Source organism: Topomyia yanbarensis, chromosome 3 (genome assembly GCF_030247195.1).
Source record: "Topomyia yanbarensis strain Yona2022 chromosome 3, ASM3024719v1, whole genome shotgun sequence".
Taxonomy (NCBI): domain Eukaryota; kingdom Metazoa; phylum Arthropoda; class Insecta; order Diptera; family Culicidae; genus Topomyia; species Topomyia yanbarensis.
The window spans coordinates 319491688-319509156 of NC_080672.1; the positions used below are offsets into that span (position 1 = coordinate 319491688).

Here is a 17469-nt window from a genome sequence, read left to right on the forward strand (position 1 = left end):
ATTACAGTTAAGGAGCAATAGATCAATAAATGAATAAAGAAATAAAGAAAGTTTATTTAGTTTTTTATATCTACTGAGTTCTCACCACGGGAAATGCACGATTTACAGTTTTTCAATGTACAAGCTTACCAAATCATACGCGCCCTCGTTTATGTAAATTTACCTTTTAATTCGAAACGGCCTGTTTACTTGTGAAACATGAATATTCTCATATTGAACACAAGAGAAATTTTTTGTTCCAACGTCGCTATAAATTTTTGACACCAGCATTGTTACCATGATTTTTTTCTATCCATCGTCTTGCAAACAAAGGTACAATGAAATGATTATTCACGCTGGCGAACTTAGTTGATATAAATAAATAAACTATTGAATTCGAACAGAGACTTCCGCTTACAAAAAAAAATCACAATGGAAAGAAAATCATTTGGCAGGGAGTGGTAAATAAATTGAGGAGATTGCCACCTTAGAATTATAAATGACTTCAATCCATCATTCAGTTACCACCACTTTCGTATAACACCCATTTTTACTTATCTAAATGTTTTGTGACAACCATAAATCCTCACCTTGGAAACAAAAACGACTATAATCAACATTTTTGAAATAAATAAATTATCTAATTTAAAATTCCCGAATGTTCTAAAAATTATTAATTTAAAAAAAAATTAAATAAAAAAATTATCGTAGGTTGGGATTCGAACCCAAGCCGACTAGGTTCACTCAAATCTATAGAAGGCTACTGTAGCCTTTGTACAGACTCTATTCAGCAGCCTAGACTTGTCGGTACATCGGTGAAATCTTAAGCATTCGATGTATGCAAGATTGGTGCAGACAGTAAGGTAAGTGCTTAGTATTCAACAGGTTGCTGGTTCGGATCCAGGTACGTGATATGATATCCAACAAGGTAATACAATTTTTCTCTAACTGTAACGTAACACTAATAAAAGAATATGGCTTCCAAAGAGATTGATGGCGTGTGTAACTTGAAATAAATGTCTTTTTTAACAATTTTCCTATGATAATTCTCTCAGCTGAATAGCGGTAACGAAAAGGTTTATTGATAAAGCTGAACTGTGGTTTTCTTCAGGCTGTATACGTGCTGAAGAATTGTTCTTTCATGTGTCTTAATCAGACAAGCTGAATAAATTCTCCAAATCCCGGATGTTTAAGGGTGGAATAAACGATATATGATTACACGTATACTTCCAATGTTCAGCTAGAGCTGAATAAAGCAACTGTTAAAACGTTTATAAAACCACGAAATGTTTGTTGGGTAGCCCGTACATTATTAAAACTTATATGCGAACCCTTCGAAGTCACTTTGGGATCGTAATGGCCATATCCGGGTATTCTGGCATCGATTCCGACAGACTTTGAGGACCCGATTCCCGGAATCAGTTAGCCTTATCCGTGGAAGATTTGAACCAGTATATACATTTTTTGACACATCAAATTACATCAGTTTGATGATCTACGAACAATGTATTCACGTTTTAGGTCATCTGGACACACGAGGACATTTTACGACCGGTTCCGGATATTCCGGAATCAGGTTCTTCGGACCAAACATTTTTTTGTGAATATACCTAGCCGATACGATCCCAAAATGACTATAATAATGCCAGACTTGAAGCCAGACGTTGAAAAATTTATGAAAACTGCATAAATGACCTTTGGACGGACTCCATGGAAATTCCGTATAAATCCGGAACCGGTTATCTGAGCTGACCAATACATATAAACTAAGAAACTTGAATGAATTTGCGCTCGTTTGCAAGTGGTTTGGTTGTAATAGGTTGACAGTTGTTTAAACTAGAGCCAATTGAGTATCTAAATTGATGAGTGAAAAGTATCACGGGGACGCAAAGAAACAGAACACCATGCTAAAACTGATGCTGGGGAGAGGCAAGTTCTAGTTTTAAAATATTCAGTTTTCTACTTACAGAACTGTTAAAATTATGAATCTAAACATTATTTTGTTTTCAATAATTTATTATTTAAGCAAGAGAATAATATCACGTCATATTACCGTACTCAATATAAGAACTTTGTAACAAAATGAACGAAATTCGTTCTAAATACGAACGAGGAGCATTTTAGTTTGCATCTAATCAGAGAAAGTGTGCATTGTTGTCTTTTGTTTACTGCTGCTGCTGTTTGTTGATAACATTTCAAGAGATTTTGTATACATACAGAGTTTTATAATAGAAAACCTCGTTTTTTCACCGATCGATGCGGGTCTGTTTGACAACGTCAATATCGCTTGAAATGTTATCAACAAGTAGCAGCAGCAATAAACAGAAGACAATTCTGCTTTGATGCCAACTAAAATGCTCATCGGTTGCATTTGGAATGAATTTCGATAGATAAGGATGTCAGTTTCCAGGATTTATTACAGTGTAGGCTAATGTGATGTTCGTTAGCAACGCTTCATTTTTCATGTGCATAGCTCTTCGACTGCAGTCCATTCCCTCGTTTGAACGGCACAAACTGTCAGATTCGCTGTCAACAAAGTTGCCGAAAAAATAGATCGCATTTTTTTTTCAAATTTTTCATCTTGGTACTGTAGAAACGAAAATCGCCATTTTGCATGTGTCGGTTCTGATACGGGAAAAAATGCTATTACAGTTGGAAAAGTGCAGTTTTTCCTTGAAAGGGTAAAGCCCTTTGTGTTTTGAACCGTCTTCTGAAGAAATTGTGAAAGATTGAACGGTTTCTATCGGTATTATCAGTGTAGCATCGAGCACTAGATCGTTTGGCGAAAAGCGGTGGTGAAAATTGATTTTATTAAAGCTTTGATATTGAATCTGTGGCGGATAACATTTTGGGTTTGATTGGTGGTATAAAAAATAATTAATATGATGTTCACGGTAAGTTTCTCAACTGATTCGATTCTTTTTACACTCAATCATCTGGGAGGGGCGGCGACCCACATCTTGGGTGGCGCAGTAAGAGTGGCTTTATTTTTGGTCTTGTTTATCCTTCGTCCGAAAATAATTCGATTTTTTAACAATAATTCTCAGGGAACTAATCAACAACAGGACACTCGCTTCAGTGACAAGGAGAAAAAGTTGCTGAAGCAGATGAAGTTTGGCGATAGTTTGAACAAGCGCGTGGACATGTCTAAGGTTAAACTAGATGTACTTCGGCCGTGGATCAGCAAGAAAATAACTGACATGTTGAATATTGAGGATGATGTGATTGTAGAGTTTGTCTACAATCAACTTGAGGAAGAAAAGTATCCCTGTCCTAAAAAAATGCAAATTAACATGACTGGATTTTTAAACGGAAAGAACGCGCGCGTTTTTATGGAGGACTTGTGGAGCTTGTTACTATCTACGCAGGAGTCCGAAAGCGGAATACCCGCTGAGTTTATTGAGCAGAAAAAGGAGGAGATAATGAAAAGGGAGGAGGAAACAAAGTTGCTGGAAGAAGTTAGGTCACGAAGATCGCGTAGTCGTGGAGGAAGCCGCGACAGGGATGATCATCGAAAATCCAAGAAAGAAATACGTCCTATGTACAAACCGGAACCAGAAGATTATCTCGATGACGAAGAGAAAATGATTGAAGATTTTATCGAAGCAGATGTTCCGATTTCAAAGGATAAAGAGCACAAAAAACCAAAAGAGGAACCCAAAGCGATCCCAGCAGGAGAAGCTAATTTTTTGGAAAAGTCTCCAGAGAAATCTCGTGAAGCTCCAAAATCGAATGACAATGCTGATAAGGGTCGTCGGAAGTCTCGTGACCGTTCGCGTTCTCGAGATCGCCGTCGTTCCCGTGAAAGACGCTCGTCTAGAGATAAAAAGTCTTCGCGGGACCGGAAACCTTCGCGAGATCGAAAGCCTTCGCGAGACCGGAAGCCTTCGCGTGACAGAAAGACTTCGCGGGATAGGAAACCTTCACGAGATCGCAAGCCTTCGAGGGATCGAAAGCCTTCACGAGATCGTAAGGCTTCACGAGATCGGCGCAGATCAAGATCACCTCGTCGTTCGCCAGATCGTTCTAAGAAGCGCAGTCGTTCGCCGGATCGGTCTAAGAATCGAAGCCGTTCACCGGATCGGTCTAAGAATCGAAGCCGTTCACCGGATCGGTCTAAGAATCGAAGCCGTTCGCCGAAAGACAAACGGGATCGTGATGTTCGGTAGGTATCTTGTGCTAACATACTCGCGAGTAAATAATTAATATATCTTTTTACAGAAACAGTGATCGAAAGCGCTCTAGAAGCATATCTAGAACTAAAAAGAATGAGCCGCGTGAAAAACCAACCGGTAAGATTTTTGTTATATTTATTTTTTAGTGCGTATAATTACTTACGTTTTGCTAGACAATGGAGCAATATCAAAGTTACAGTCAAAGCTAATGAACTTTGCAGAGGGTAAAAAAATATCTCCTGCTGTCAAGCGTCGCAGTCGCAGTCAGTCGACATCACGCTCCCGGTCCAGATCCCGATCGGTAAGCCGAAAGAAGAGTGCCAGCCGTTCCCGATCCCGCTCCAGATCAAAGTCAAAACCAAAGTAAGTTTGTTTGGTTCGCTTTTGTGTAGATAGGTGATTGTTATAAAGTACATAATTTCAGAGTTGTTAAGGGAAACAGAAAATCGCGTTCACGATCAAAGGTTTCTCCCCATAGCTCTGGTTCTTCGCGTTCATCCTCCAGTAGCCGCAGTGGCGATCGCAAGAAAAAATCTGCGGTTGCAAGCGTCGGTAAGAAACCACGTAACGGTAAAAGCCGTAGTCGTAGCCGTAGTCGCAGTCACAGTCGTCGGGATACTTCAAGATCGAGAAGCCGCTCCCGCAGTAGTAGATCCTCGTCGCGTCCGAACAAGACGGCAGATTTCGAAATCCAAAAGAAAGAAAACAGTATCCAGAAGAAACGTCACTATCGATCAAACAAGGACTCGTCGGACTCGGAGTCAGATCGTGGTGGCAGAGGTGGCGCTAGGAAGGGCGATCGAGGCCGTCGTTCTCCAAGAGGTAGAAAGGACCGTTCCAGATCCAGGAACCGTTCCAGATCACGCAACCGCTCACGTTCCAGAAATCGTTCCCGCTCACCGAGGCGCTGGTCACGTTCACCCAGAGACAACCGCGGACGATCCAATCGGTATGTATAGAAACCCTTCGCTATTGTTTATTTCATCGTTCACTAGACCCATCTCTGGTACCAGCTTATTGTTGCCTACTTGCCTTTGTTTTATGTTAAATATTCAAATGAACCATCATTTGATCTTGCTCCTCGTTTTTCTTTCTCTTGAAAGTGTTACCTTATTTGTGCGACCCTCTCAATTTCCTCAGTTAGAACAGCAAAAGTCGAATTCAGGCGCTTACAAAGGGCCGATCGGGCTCAACTGCTTGGGTTCGTTCGTGACCATTGCTGACCATTTGGGTGTGCATCTGCCGACTGTGGCGCTTCGATTGATTGATTTCTGTTCAGCCCAACTTGTTGCTGATTTGATCTTCGGCGGCGGATGACATTTGTTCCAGACATTTTGAGAAACAAAAACAACGAAACTATCCGAAATATCCGATATTGGATCCATTGCACGATTCGGAAGCTTCCAGCCGGTGTGGTCTATGATGACAGGTCGTGTCAAGATGCACTGAATACTATGATGACAACTGCCAGGAAGTACACGCTGCCCAATACCGTCCTATCCGAAATAATATCACTTTATTCATCCTTCAAACGGCGGTTCTTACGTGTCTCAACGGGTAAACCAAACGTCAGTTCACATGGCGTTGCTAGCAGCCAACCATCTTTACGGGTCCACATTCTTTACCGCTGAATGGTTCGATTTGATTTCAAGCACTCACACAACATAGATAAATTCGGTTTCAATCTGGACGAGAGATATTCACACTGAGACGAAGAAGAAAAAAGATGATGAAGAAGAGGTAGGCGAGTAAGTTTTGCTCAAACGAGCGTAATTTTTCCGTTTTTAGATACTCAATGAGATAATTTGTACAATCCAACTAATATATGGTTTTGGTGCCCGGAAAGTGAATCAAATCGCAGCGGTAAAGGTTTATCGGAATTGACGTTGATTTCGAAGTAGATCGTTTTTTTCAGGATTAACATCTTGCTAAGCAGTATTCCAGATCATTACAACAGGTCATTGTCGTGGCATTGGAGCAGTCTGTATTATCCAAACGTCGGTTGGTCTATTTCTTTTTAAAATTAAACTTACATTTAAAAAAGGACACGCAGATTGTGCCATTATTTTTTGCTAGTTTTTTCATAAGCAAAGTAAAACTATTTTAGTTTAATACTACGCTGGAAGAGGACATGAATCTATGAATAAATATCCCCTTCAACTTTGGCATTTTGAATCTGGCAGGGGTCGTAATCTTAAGAGGGTCCTCTTATATAATTGTGCAAAAAGTACCGACGTGTGCGCTATTCTGCCAAATGTTTATTAAGGTTAAATCTTAAATAAAATTTTTCGAGTGCATGGCGTCAAAAATGGAGCCGCCATTTTTGACGCCATGCACTCGAAAATTTTGATTTCATAGATTTAACCTTAAACATGTGTTTTGAAAACCGATTTCTTCTGCAGGCTCGATACAGGTCGCAATTCATCGTCTATACAAGCAGAAAACCAAAACGATAATGAAGAATACATTCGAAAGAGGCGCGCCAAGACAAAAACATTAAAAAAATGGCGGCCACTTGAAAATAAAGTATCGTTTTTTGCATAATTTTTCCACTTTGGCCGGCTGTAAAAAATCGTTAATTATCAAAATATTGTGATTTTGTAGGATACAGCGCCGGGAAATGTTGTCTTCTTTAGGCGGGTAAATCGCGAAGAATGGTTCAAAAGCGAGAATGTCGGGAAAATTTTGTTTTGAGTGTCGAAGGTTAAATAAAAACAGTTTTTTGTGTACAATTTAAGTTGCTCGATGTATTTGCCTAAGAATAAGTGAATTCATAGGTTTCTAAGGTCACTAAAACCGAATTTGAAGTTAGATTTGGAAAATTCAAAATGGAGGATCCAATATGGCGAACTAAAAACAAAATATCAATTTGAATGAGACTTTGCATATATGGCTTTTGGGGTCGCTGAACACGAATTTGTGGTCAAATTTGACAAATTCATGATGGCGGATCCAATATGGCGGCCTCAAAAAGTGAAATATTAATATCAATGAAACTTTGAATATAAGGATATATGGGGTCACTGAAGACGAATTTGAGGAGAGATTTGAAAATTTATATATTGTCTTCGAATTAATTTTCGTACAGACTGAAATACTATACTAACTTAAACCTATTTTCAATTTGAACATTTCTCTACTTAAATTAAAGTCAAAATGATGTAAAACGCTATTGAAGAGCTCACAGCAAACATCTACCGGATTATTCTGGCCGTACTGCGTGCGATGAGTAGAGCGCCGAAAGAAGTCCATTCTCCGCAGAGACCTACTAGGAACGTTGAAGTGCAGCTTACCGAGAAGCAGAGGGCAGTCAATGTTGTCAGCGAGAAGATCGAACACAAAAAGTCGCTGCAGAAAAACTCTCCTGTTTCGTAGCGTAGGCAGGTTGATAAGAGCACAACGATGCTCATACGGTGGTAGTTCAAATCGATTTCGCCAGGGAAGCCGTCGAAGGGCATACCGGACGAAGTTCTTTTGCACCCGTTCTATGCGATTAATGTGTACGGTGTGATACGGGGCCCAAACGATAACTCCATACTCTAGAATGCTGCGTACCAGACTGATGTACAGTGCCTTCAGGCAGTAGACGTCGTTGAAATCTTGGGTGTTTCGTTTGATAAGTCCTAGTACTGCATAGGCTTTAGCAGTTACTGCATTGAAGTGTTCGATGAAACGTAGCTTACGGTCAAGTATAACACCAAGGTCCTTGATTGATGAAACTCGTTCTACTGGTGCAGCGCTCACTGCATACTCAAATGTAATTGGCGAGAGTATTCGTGTGAATGTGATTATGTTGCATTTCTGAATGTTTATAGTCATTCCGTTTCTATCACACCAATTCATGATTCTATCTATGTCCATCTGAAGTGCACAACAATCTACCAGAGTTGTTATGATGCGATAAATTTTCAGATCATCTGCGTACATCAACTTACATGATGTCAATTCGCTGCAAATGTCATTCACAAAGAGCACGAAGAGAAGAGGTCCAAGGTGATTCCCTTGAGGTACACCCGTGATGTCGAATGGGTCTGAAAGTACAGTTACAATATGGCGGCCAAAAAGTGATTATGAATAATGTTCATGAAATTTTGATCAAAACAAGTGTTTTCGAGAAGAATGAACAAAAATTTAAGATTAGTTTAGAAGAATTCAAATGATCAACTTACGATTAATCCGCCATGCCTTCTTCTTCCTCAAACCATTGGTTTCTCCTGGATTCGCTGTTTTCGGTTAAAAGTGGTCGCTGTTCTTGCGGCGCTGCTTAATCGCTGCTCAGCCTTCTTGATTCGATAGTTGTTCATGGTATCAGCGTAGTTGTATGTTGTCAGACCAACAGAAATTTCCAATGTGTTCATTACTTTCAGCACACTAGATTAAATTTTTTTAAATTTTCAAATTTTTTGCGCAAATCGCCCGAAATACTTCTAAGAATAGATTCCAATAGATGAACCCAAGGATTTTTGATATCATAGCATTAATAAATTAAATAATATACAACCTTGTCAAAATATCGCGCATTAACACACAAAAGATAGCGCTTCCCAAGCCCTGTACGACGGATTGGTGTACCTAGCGCGCAACGCTTCTATGAATGACGTCATCATCGACTATTTAAAGAACGGACTTGACCAGACACGCTCAGTTCCCTGGTAAACGGCTGGCGAAGCAGATCACTGCGCTGTGTTTTTTACAGCCAGTGTAGCTGAGCTAGAAGTCCGTTACACTGGCTGTGGAGGGACGCTACCCTGTGTCGTCCAACAGGCGACCGCCCCAACTGCTTCCTAAATGCCGCTGTAATGTTGCCAGTAAATTTTTGGTTTAACTAGCACATGTATTTGCTATTTTCGCATGAAATTAAGTAATGTAGTGGTAGTAATAAGCTTCCCATTTTGGTTTAAACGCAAGGACAGCTTTTAAAACAGGATTTGATTAATTAGTTTAGCTCATCTAAGCAATTTTATCAATTCTGTAATTTAAAAGGAATTTTACGGAACTTGGTGAATTTGGCCCCACTTGCAACTGGTATAATCAACCTCCACAAAGTGTTGCATAACGCAGGGCTGTTTTTGGAACAAAATCATTCAGCCCTTCGCTATGCAAAATCACGATATTATGACAGATGGGCTAAGCTCGGCCGTTCCTTTCAATCGGGAAAGGCCACGTGGAATTTTGGTGAAATGCGCTAATAGTGTCGTGGTGGTACTAGTTGTCTCTTTCGCTCTACCCATCATCATCAGCGTTGACTCATTTTGCATTGTGCGCTTGGGTTCAATGGTTGTGGCGAATGTGTTGGTAGGTAGGGGAACTGGCGGTAAAATGAACACGTTAAGCAAAGTCATTATTTTCTAACTAATAAGTGAATGGGATATTACAATCACCTTATATGTTTGTTGTTAGACTTGTTTTGTACATATCTGGTAAAAATACTTCGTCATAAACACATTTTTTCAATCATGATTCTTGATTTCTAAACATGTCCAAAAATGAGACATGTTAGCGAGTGAGTAAAATGAACATGTGGCGGTGGTAAGGGACCATTCATAAATTACGTAACGCAAAAATTGCCCAAAATTGACTCCCCCCTCCCCCCATGTAACAAATTGTCACAAATTTCTTCATCCCCCCCTCCCCTGTTACGTAACAAATTCCTAGAAAAAATTTTTTTTCTTCGGTGAAAACATGTTACGTAACGATCTAGCTAACTCCCCCTCCCCCCTATGTCACAACATGTCACAACTTGTTGTACCCCCTCCCCCCCTAAAAGCGTTACGTAATTTATGAATGGTCCCTAAAAGGAACAGCTTCTGGTGACCTGCAAAATGTCCTGTATGTATGCAATGCGCAGCGTTGAAAAGCATCTTCCGATCCATGCTAATATCCCAACAAATCATGAGCTTTGCATACACACAGGGCATTTTGCAGGCAAAAAAAAAAATTGTCACGGAAGAATTGAATTTTCATGACGTAATATTAACCATTTTACAATCCTGTGGCATCGAAACACATCTACAAACTTGGGGTTATCCATGGGTGTTTGAACTTTTAGGATCTGTTTGAGAGCAACTAGAAAGCTTGTTCTATACATGAGATGTGATTATATTGTACAAAATTTGATTTTTCTTCACCGGTCCGGGTGTTTTTTTCCCACACACTAAGTACTAAGAAAATAAATATTTTACATTAAGTGGTATAGTCGTACGTCTACAGTTCGTGCAACCCCATAGGGCTGCCCCTTGTAGTTTTTCATTTACCAAAATCAGACGACAATGACGAGACAGCGACGCTACTTTCCAAAGCACTAGTACTTTGTGAAAACGAAAATGAGACAATCAAGGATGTAAAATGTTTACCTTTTTTGCGGCTGTAATTTTTCTGTCTACATTCTCATTTCTCTTTCGACGCTGCTGTCGTTCGCTAGTGCAGGACGCCCAGCGCTGTACGGCAGTCTGCAAGCAAAGTAGTAACATGACAAAAATACTGCGCCCAGTACAGCCACCAGACGCGAGCGGTACAGCTTCTCTTTCCTTATTTTACACTTTTTAATATTTTTAATCACAAACGACGACAATGAATGCGGTTCGTTTACGCCACGACCGGCATCAACGCTTTCGTGTGCGGGCCTCTCCCTTTGACTATGCAGAGAAAAGTACAAAGCAAGAGAACAAACTTTACTACGCCACACTCTCACCGAGCAGTCGGAGTACAGCAGCAAAAAAATGTATTCTACTGCTACACGGGAAAATGTACTTGGTTTGGCTACCGTTCTGGCAAGAGCTGTAGTGATGCGTCGCTGTAGCGGGCTGTACGGCTTGTGCAAATGTAAATATATCGAAAAAAAATGTAGTTTACCGGTACCGTTGGCATCCCTGGAGCCTAGGACAGCATAGTGTAAATTCAAATTCATTATTTGCTCGGCACACTTGTTTTCGCTTTGAGATTGAGAGCGACATTTGTCGCTTCGATATTGAACGTAGTGCTGGGCGAACGAAAATACACTATCAACGATATTTACTTGTCGTTGTTCGATTTCGTGGAATTGGGAGCTAGCGTTGATATTGGACGATTGAAGCATTATTGGTGTGCATATTTCCCGTTGTTGCCGCGTTCTAGTTGTAGTTCTATGATGCACATTGCTATAACATAATTTTTCGTGAAGAAGACGAGAAATGATTAAAAACTACGTTTTTGGTTTGCTTCTAGCAGATCAGGGTCAATTTTTATGACCGTTTGAAGATTTTCTCAATTTTGGCCAATAAAAATGGATTTTTATATGAGAAAATGGGAGTTTTTCCCTTCAAAACGGCATATCTCAGGATGCGCTCATATTATATTGGAATGATAAGTGATTTTTATGTAAAAATGTCTGAGGAACGCGATGGCATTAGAATTTTCAAAATTAAAATATATGTATTGAGAGAAAAATTAACTTTTAATATTGAACAGAAAAAATCGCATAGTTGGAAGTCCTGCTGGCAAAAAACAGACTCCTTGAACAATTTTCTTTAAAAGTCAACTTGCGGTTTGACTCTAGAGTAAAGAGAACCGGAGATATGATCAAAAGAAAATCAAGCGTTTTGGCAATTTGCCAAAACGGGGGTGCTCCTATAACCCGAGGGGTGGTTCAATTGCCACAAAAATTTGGGTTTTTATATATTGGCCCTAGATGAATAATTCCTCCAAATTTTGTTCAAATTCGTGAAGGTCGATTTCAAGTTTGCATCTTTTTTTGATCACTTCGCGTGGAATGACCCATATTCCTTTCGCTGACGAGTCCTCCAGCGGTAACAAACACAATTTCCCGATAGATCGCTTGATTTTGCCCTTAGGGATCAATAAGGTAGCAACACGCGTATTGCCATCAGGACCGGGATATGCCTGTATCACTCGCCCCGATATCCATGAAAACGGGGCGAGATTCTCATCCTTCACCAAGAAGAGTTGTTCAACTTCCAGGTTTGGTTGTTTTACGGAGAGTCTCTTCGCCCGTTGCTGAAGGTTGTTCAGGTATCCCATCTGTTCCAGAACAACTGCACATTTTTTTGAATTTTCCGTAAGTCTGTTGCTCGAATCGATTACATTTTCTAACGTAGTGTTCCTCTCCACAGGCAATACACCCTTGCTCTTGCTCAGCTCGAACAGTCATTGTCCTTATCTCTGGTCTGTACCTTTTTTGGTGAGAAACGTGTTCGGACGTCACTCTGCGCTTTTTAGGCATTGAATCCAACATTTGACACCTGTCCAAAACAAATTGCTCCAATTTTTCATAGGAAGGAGGAGTGGTTCCAGAAGCTGATGATTCCCATTCTTTACGAGTTGTTGTGTCCAGTTTGTTAGCCATTAGATGAATAAGCACTGCATCCCAGGATTACACCGGCTGTTCCAATATTTGTAAGCAACGTAGATGTTTTCTGGCTGAATCGATCAAATTTCGCAGGCCATTGGCAGATTCCTCCTCCACAGTTTTTAATTCGAAAAGATCGCGGGTTTGCTTCTGTACTAATAACTGTCGATTGTTGTAGCGTTTGGTTAGAAGCTCGTATGCGTTAGCGTAGTTTGACTCGGTTGTTGGCAGTGAGTCGATTATTGCCAAAGCGGTTCCTCTGAGCGAGAGTTTTGTATACTCAAATTTCTGGATGACAGCCAAAGTCGAGCGGTTGTGGATCAAAGCGTAATACCTATCGTGTCATTCGAACCAGTTTTTACTACCTCCGTCGAAAATTGATAAGTCCACTGATGGAAGGCCTACATTGTCTTTTCCAATTAATTCCGAAGCAGCACTTTTTGCTTTCAATCGATTTTTCAAATAGTGCAAGACCGCTTACGTACTACATTTCAACCGCATCTCGCCTGTTGAATTCTTCGGGAATCCATTGCTCTTACCAACTTTGTGCTTGGTCACAGTTTTTATAGCACTTTTTCAACCTCTGAAATTAAGAAATCCTTAACAATTTGTAGGACTTTACTGAAATTTGCAGGACGTAGAGTTACATTGAACTTAAAGTAAAGTAAAAAAAAATTGCATAGAAATTCTTACTACCCATAATCGCAAGTAAGTTCCATTTTCAATAGTGTGATATTGAAATACAATAAAATTTAGTTAAGTATCAATGTTGAAACCCTGTTCCGAATTTGTGTGCGCTAAAAAACTAAAAATCTATCGCAGAATATCGCTAAAACGTTCAAAATAGCAAGAGCTTTCATCGAATCTAACTCTCGAGAGTTATCTGGTTCCATCAGGCACATAATCGTAGTTTGCTTCGAGCCGATTTCTTCACTCACACTTAACTTTTAATCCGGCCAATAAAGTTCAACTAAGAAAGCCGTTCAACAAGCGGCTATTTTTGAAAACGTAATAAGCTGTCTTTTCGCTACACTTCGCACAAGTTCATAATGATCAACCAATACATTCAAGGCATTGTTAGAATCTCACTGATTGATTTTGCTAAAAGTGTGAAAAAATTGCTTTTTTCGCTTTCTCAGAGCCGCTTTTTGAGCCTTTCTCAGTTGACCAAAAACCTGGTAAGAAAGTAGTTAATCCTGGGTGAAAAAATTGACCCTTAGCTTCGGCTATGTTGGTGTTAAAAGCATCATTTCACTCAATTATTTTGAAAATATAAACATCTTGTTCCATTGAATACTCACTGTATGATCGTAATCTAGAATTGATAACTTAGGATTCTTCAATTTCCATGGTTTGTCGTTCTACTTTCATAATCCATTTTCTTAGCGTATCAGGACAATCACATAGCTATGAAATGATTTCAATAACGTCAATCGTTCAGGTTAACAATGGCCTATCTACCGTGTCCCCTTTGCTATTCCAAAAATTGTACCCTTCGGGTCCGACTTCTCAGAATCAACACTTCAAATACATAATCATTTATTGTCTACGAAAAAATTGTCTTTTTATCACAACTTCCCTAAATTTGACTCAGTGAGAAGAGCTCAAAAAGATACATTTTTATATAAATCCTACGTATGCTATGAACCGTTGTTTTTTCACGATTTTACATTCAATTTTACACACATATAATTAATGTTTTATTCTTTTACAGTTCGATATCCTCGGTAAGATGACTATCACAAATGACCGCCTGTATTCTTCTGTAACGATTCAATTTCTGATCAAATATTTTCTCTATTTTTATCGTTATAGCGATAAGCCACCTGCTGGTGGCCGCGGGACTGGAAGCGCTAGAGGAGGTATAGGTGGAAGTGCACCGAACAGTGGTGGTGCGGGATGGCGTCAATCACCTAAACGAGGAGGAGGAGGAGGAATGGGAGGATCCGGGGGAGGTCGAGGTGGTGGAGGTGGTAGCGCATCCGGAGGTTATCCACCAGCACCATCCCGCCAGAGAGCTGAGAGTCCTTCGCCTCGTGAGTATAACAACTACAACCGGCGTCCATCACGGGAACGGCAGGGTAATCAGTGGCGTCGCTCGGATGAACTGCAACAATCTGGACGACCCCCGATGGGGCCACCTGTTTCGAGATTTGATGACAGGCGTGGTAGCACAAACAATAGTCAACACAGTAGAGATAGCAGCAGAGAACAAACTGACACCAGACGAAAACCAATCGAGACCAGACCCGCTTGGAGCGACGAAAGAAAACCCACCACAGGCAAAGCAGTGGATACCTTAGATTCAGGAGAATTATGGGATGATGGTGCCAATGCTCCACCAGCTAGCGATTTGAAATATAGCAAAGAGAAAAAAGACGAAGTTGACTATGAGGATACCAAGAAGGTATCCAAAAAGCAGGAAACCACCAAAAAGGAAGAATCTAATAAGAAAGAAGATATTAAGGTAGAAGAGAAGAAACCTGCACCAAGACCGAGATATAGCAGCAGTTTGTCGCGAACTCCTTCGCCTTTCTTGAAACCACACGAACGGGCTGCTGCGGCGGCCGCTGCAGCCAATGTTGTTACCAACACTGCAAAAACTGCCTCTGCTTCCAACAGTCATACTTCGGTTGGAAGTGTAACCTCAAACAAGGAGGACAAATCTGCCTCTAAGGTTAGTGCTGCCCCAGTCGTCGCCAATAAGTCAAAGGCCAAAACCAACACCAACAATAAAAAGGATACCAGTGACAGTGACAGTTCTGGCAGCAGCAGTGAATCGGAAGAGGAAACAAAGTCCAACAAGAAGAAAATAAAGAAGAAGCAACCCAAGAAACGAAGACATTCTTCATCATCTAGCGGAGAAGATTCGTCTAACGACAGTGATCAACAGGAGGAGCCACCGAAAAAATCATCAAAACAAGAGGCTGCCTTGGCACTACAGGAGGAACGCAAACGTGTCCTTAAGTTGGAGAAAGAAAAAGAGGCAGCAGCTGCAGCTGCTGCTGCTGCCGCCGCAGCTCAAGCTGCAGCCGCTGCTCAAGCTGCCGCCGCTGCCCAGGCTGCCGCTGCGGCTTCTGCAGCTGCGGCAAAGGCACGCGAAGAAAGTGAAAGGAAGCGTAAGCGTACAATTAGCTCCGAGTCTAAAAATGTCGAAGACAAAAAAGTCGCACCGAAAGAAGTCAAGAAGAAAATTGAAAAACCTTCTTCCTCATCGTCAAGTGATTCAGAAGCCGAACGTCTGAAGAAAAAGCGTCGTAAGGAGAAGAAAAAGAAGGAGGTTTCCGATGGAAGCTCATCGGAATCCGATGGCACCAAGAAAAAGAAACATAAGAAACACAAGAAGCATGCCAAGAAACACAAGAAACACAAGAAGCATAAGAAAATTAAGAGCAAGAAACGTGACAGCAGTTCGTCGTCGGATGATGACGAGAATGTGCGTGGTCCTGGCGGACCAGCCATCAATGACGATCTGGAGAAGCAGTTGCGCGAACGGGCTTTAAAGTCGATGAAGAAACAGCACAGCAATTCCGACTGAGAGCGACGGTGGTTCCGGTATGGTAAGGACAAATTTTACTAATTGTAGGTTTAAGTTTTAGGGTATTATGATTGTCAACGATTGGGGTTTTCAACTGTTTACAAAGAACATGATTGTAATGTTGAATAATAAATTGATATTCTACTTCCTAGAATCGTAGGTATTCGCGCCACTTTTTTTTTTAATTTTGCTATGATGCATTCAGTCATTTGGGTATATAAACACATTCTTCAGTTATCATATGAATGTAACGTCTACTACAGAGTATCAGTCCTGCCTCTTTATCGCAATAGTTCCTTTCAAAATTTCATTAGATGTTAGGTTGTTTATGGGGAACACAAATAACTCGTCTAGCGAAGCAACACGATCGTATGCTATAAAAATGTTGAAATATCTTTCAAATATTGCAGATTTTGAGGTATAGAATTGGTATACCATTTCAGCATCCTGTACAACATTATTGAAAAACATAATAAATATTGAATACGTCGAACCATTGTGTTTTTTCCCTATCATTTTCTTCGAACACTACCAACGAACAGGAAAAATGTTTTTTAATAAATCGCTGGGCTCGGTTGCTCTAAAAATGTCTTTGTTTGGCGATCACGTTTGTAGATTTGTCCAACAATTGCGGTGCTCGAACGAAGTAATACAATGGACAGGGCGGGCTCAGGACCGACGAAGTCAACCGCTGCACCTGAGCTGGACAATTCATTAGTACATTCATTTCCAGTATTACTGGAATTCTCGGGTACCCAGACAAGGTAGATAGTGTTGACAATACTTAGATCTTCGATTTGGGGCCGGCGCGTGATCTTAGACCGTGATTTGTTTGAGCTAAGAGCCTTGATTGCAACCTGACCTATCAAACTCTTCATTCCTGTTTCTAACGCCGCATACTGTCGATAGCTAGCAGGTAAAACGCAGTGGCGTAGTAAGAAAATTTTTCGGGGGGGGGGGGGGGGGATATGAATTTTTTTTGTATATATATGAAAAAATGTTCAAAAACATTCTGAGCAGGGAAAAAATGTTCAAAACCAACAACTCAGGGAACGGGTTTGAGTAGTCAAGGTAGGAAAGCTAGCTGTTGGAATAGAATTAATGCTCTTCCCCTACGAGGACAATCTGGGCGGCAAACTTCAGACTGTCTAATTTACTGAGCCCTTCAGTTCCCTTGTGCAATTCAGTACCACTTCCTCGTTGAGCTTCCGACTGGTTCGCGAACTACTCGGTCTAATCCCCGACGATAGATCTAGCATACTCCGACGAAAAGTTCCCCGGCGAGAGAAGTTCGAAAGCTAGCCAACCAGCCAGGTGCTGCGGTCAGTTCGGCGATTCCGGTAGAGTAGGGCATCCGGTTTGCTGAAGCCCCGGCGCGGCTGGTGGTGTATCGTCGCGATCTACGCGGTCTCGTTCCCGGCGGTGAATCTGAC

At 40.9% G+C, this 17469-nt stretch overlaps 1 protein-coding gene across 2 annotated transcripts; it reads left to right on the forward strand.

The window, feature by feature from the left end:
- The first annotated feature begins 2491 nt into the window (after positions 1-2491).
- Positions 2492-16529, forward strand: LOC131693525 (serine/arginine repetitive matrix protein 1). 2 transcript variants are annotated; one of them, XM_058981430.1, is made up of 6 exons: positions 2492-2873; positions 3027-4144; positions 4201-4271; positions 4328-4517; positions 4579-5103; positions 14314-16529. In XM_058981430.1, the coding sequence occupies exons 1-6, from the start codon at positions 2862-2864 to the stop codon at positions 16034-16036; spliced, it is 3639 nt and encodes a 1212-aa protein (XP_058837413.1). In that variant the 5' UTR covers positions 2492-2861; the 3' UTR covers positions 16037-16529. The 2 variants fall into 2 exon arrangements, with proteins under 2 accessions (XP_058837413.1, XP_058837414.1); XM_058981431.1 differs by having other exon boundaries at positions 4376-4517.
- The last annotated feature ends 940 nt before the right edge of the window (positions 16530-17469 follow it).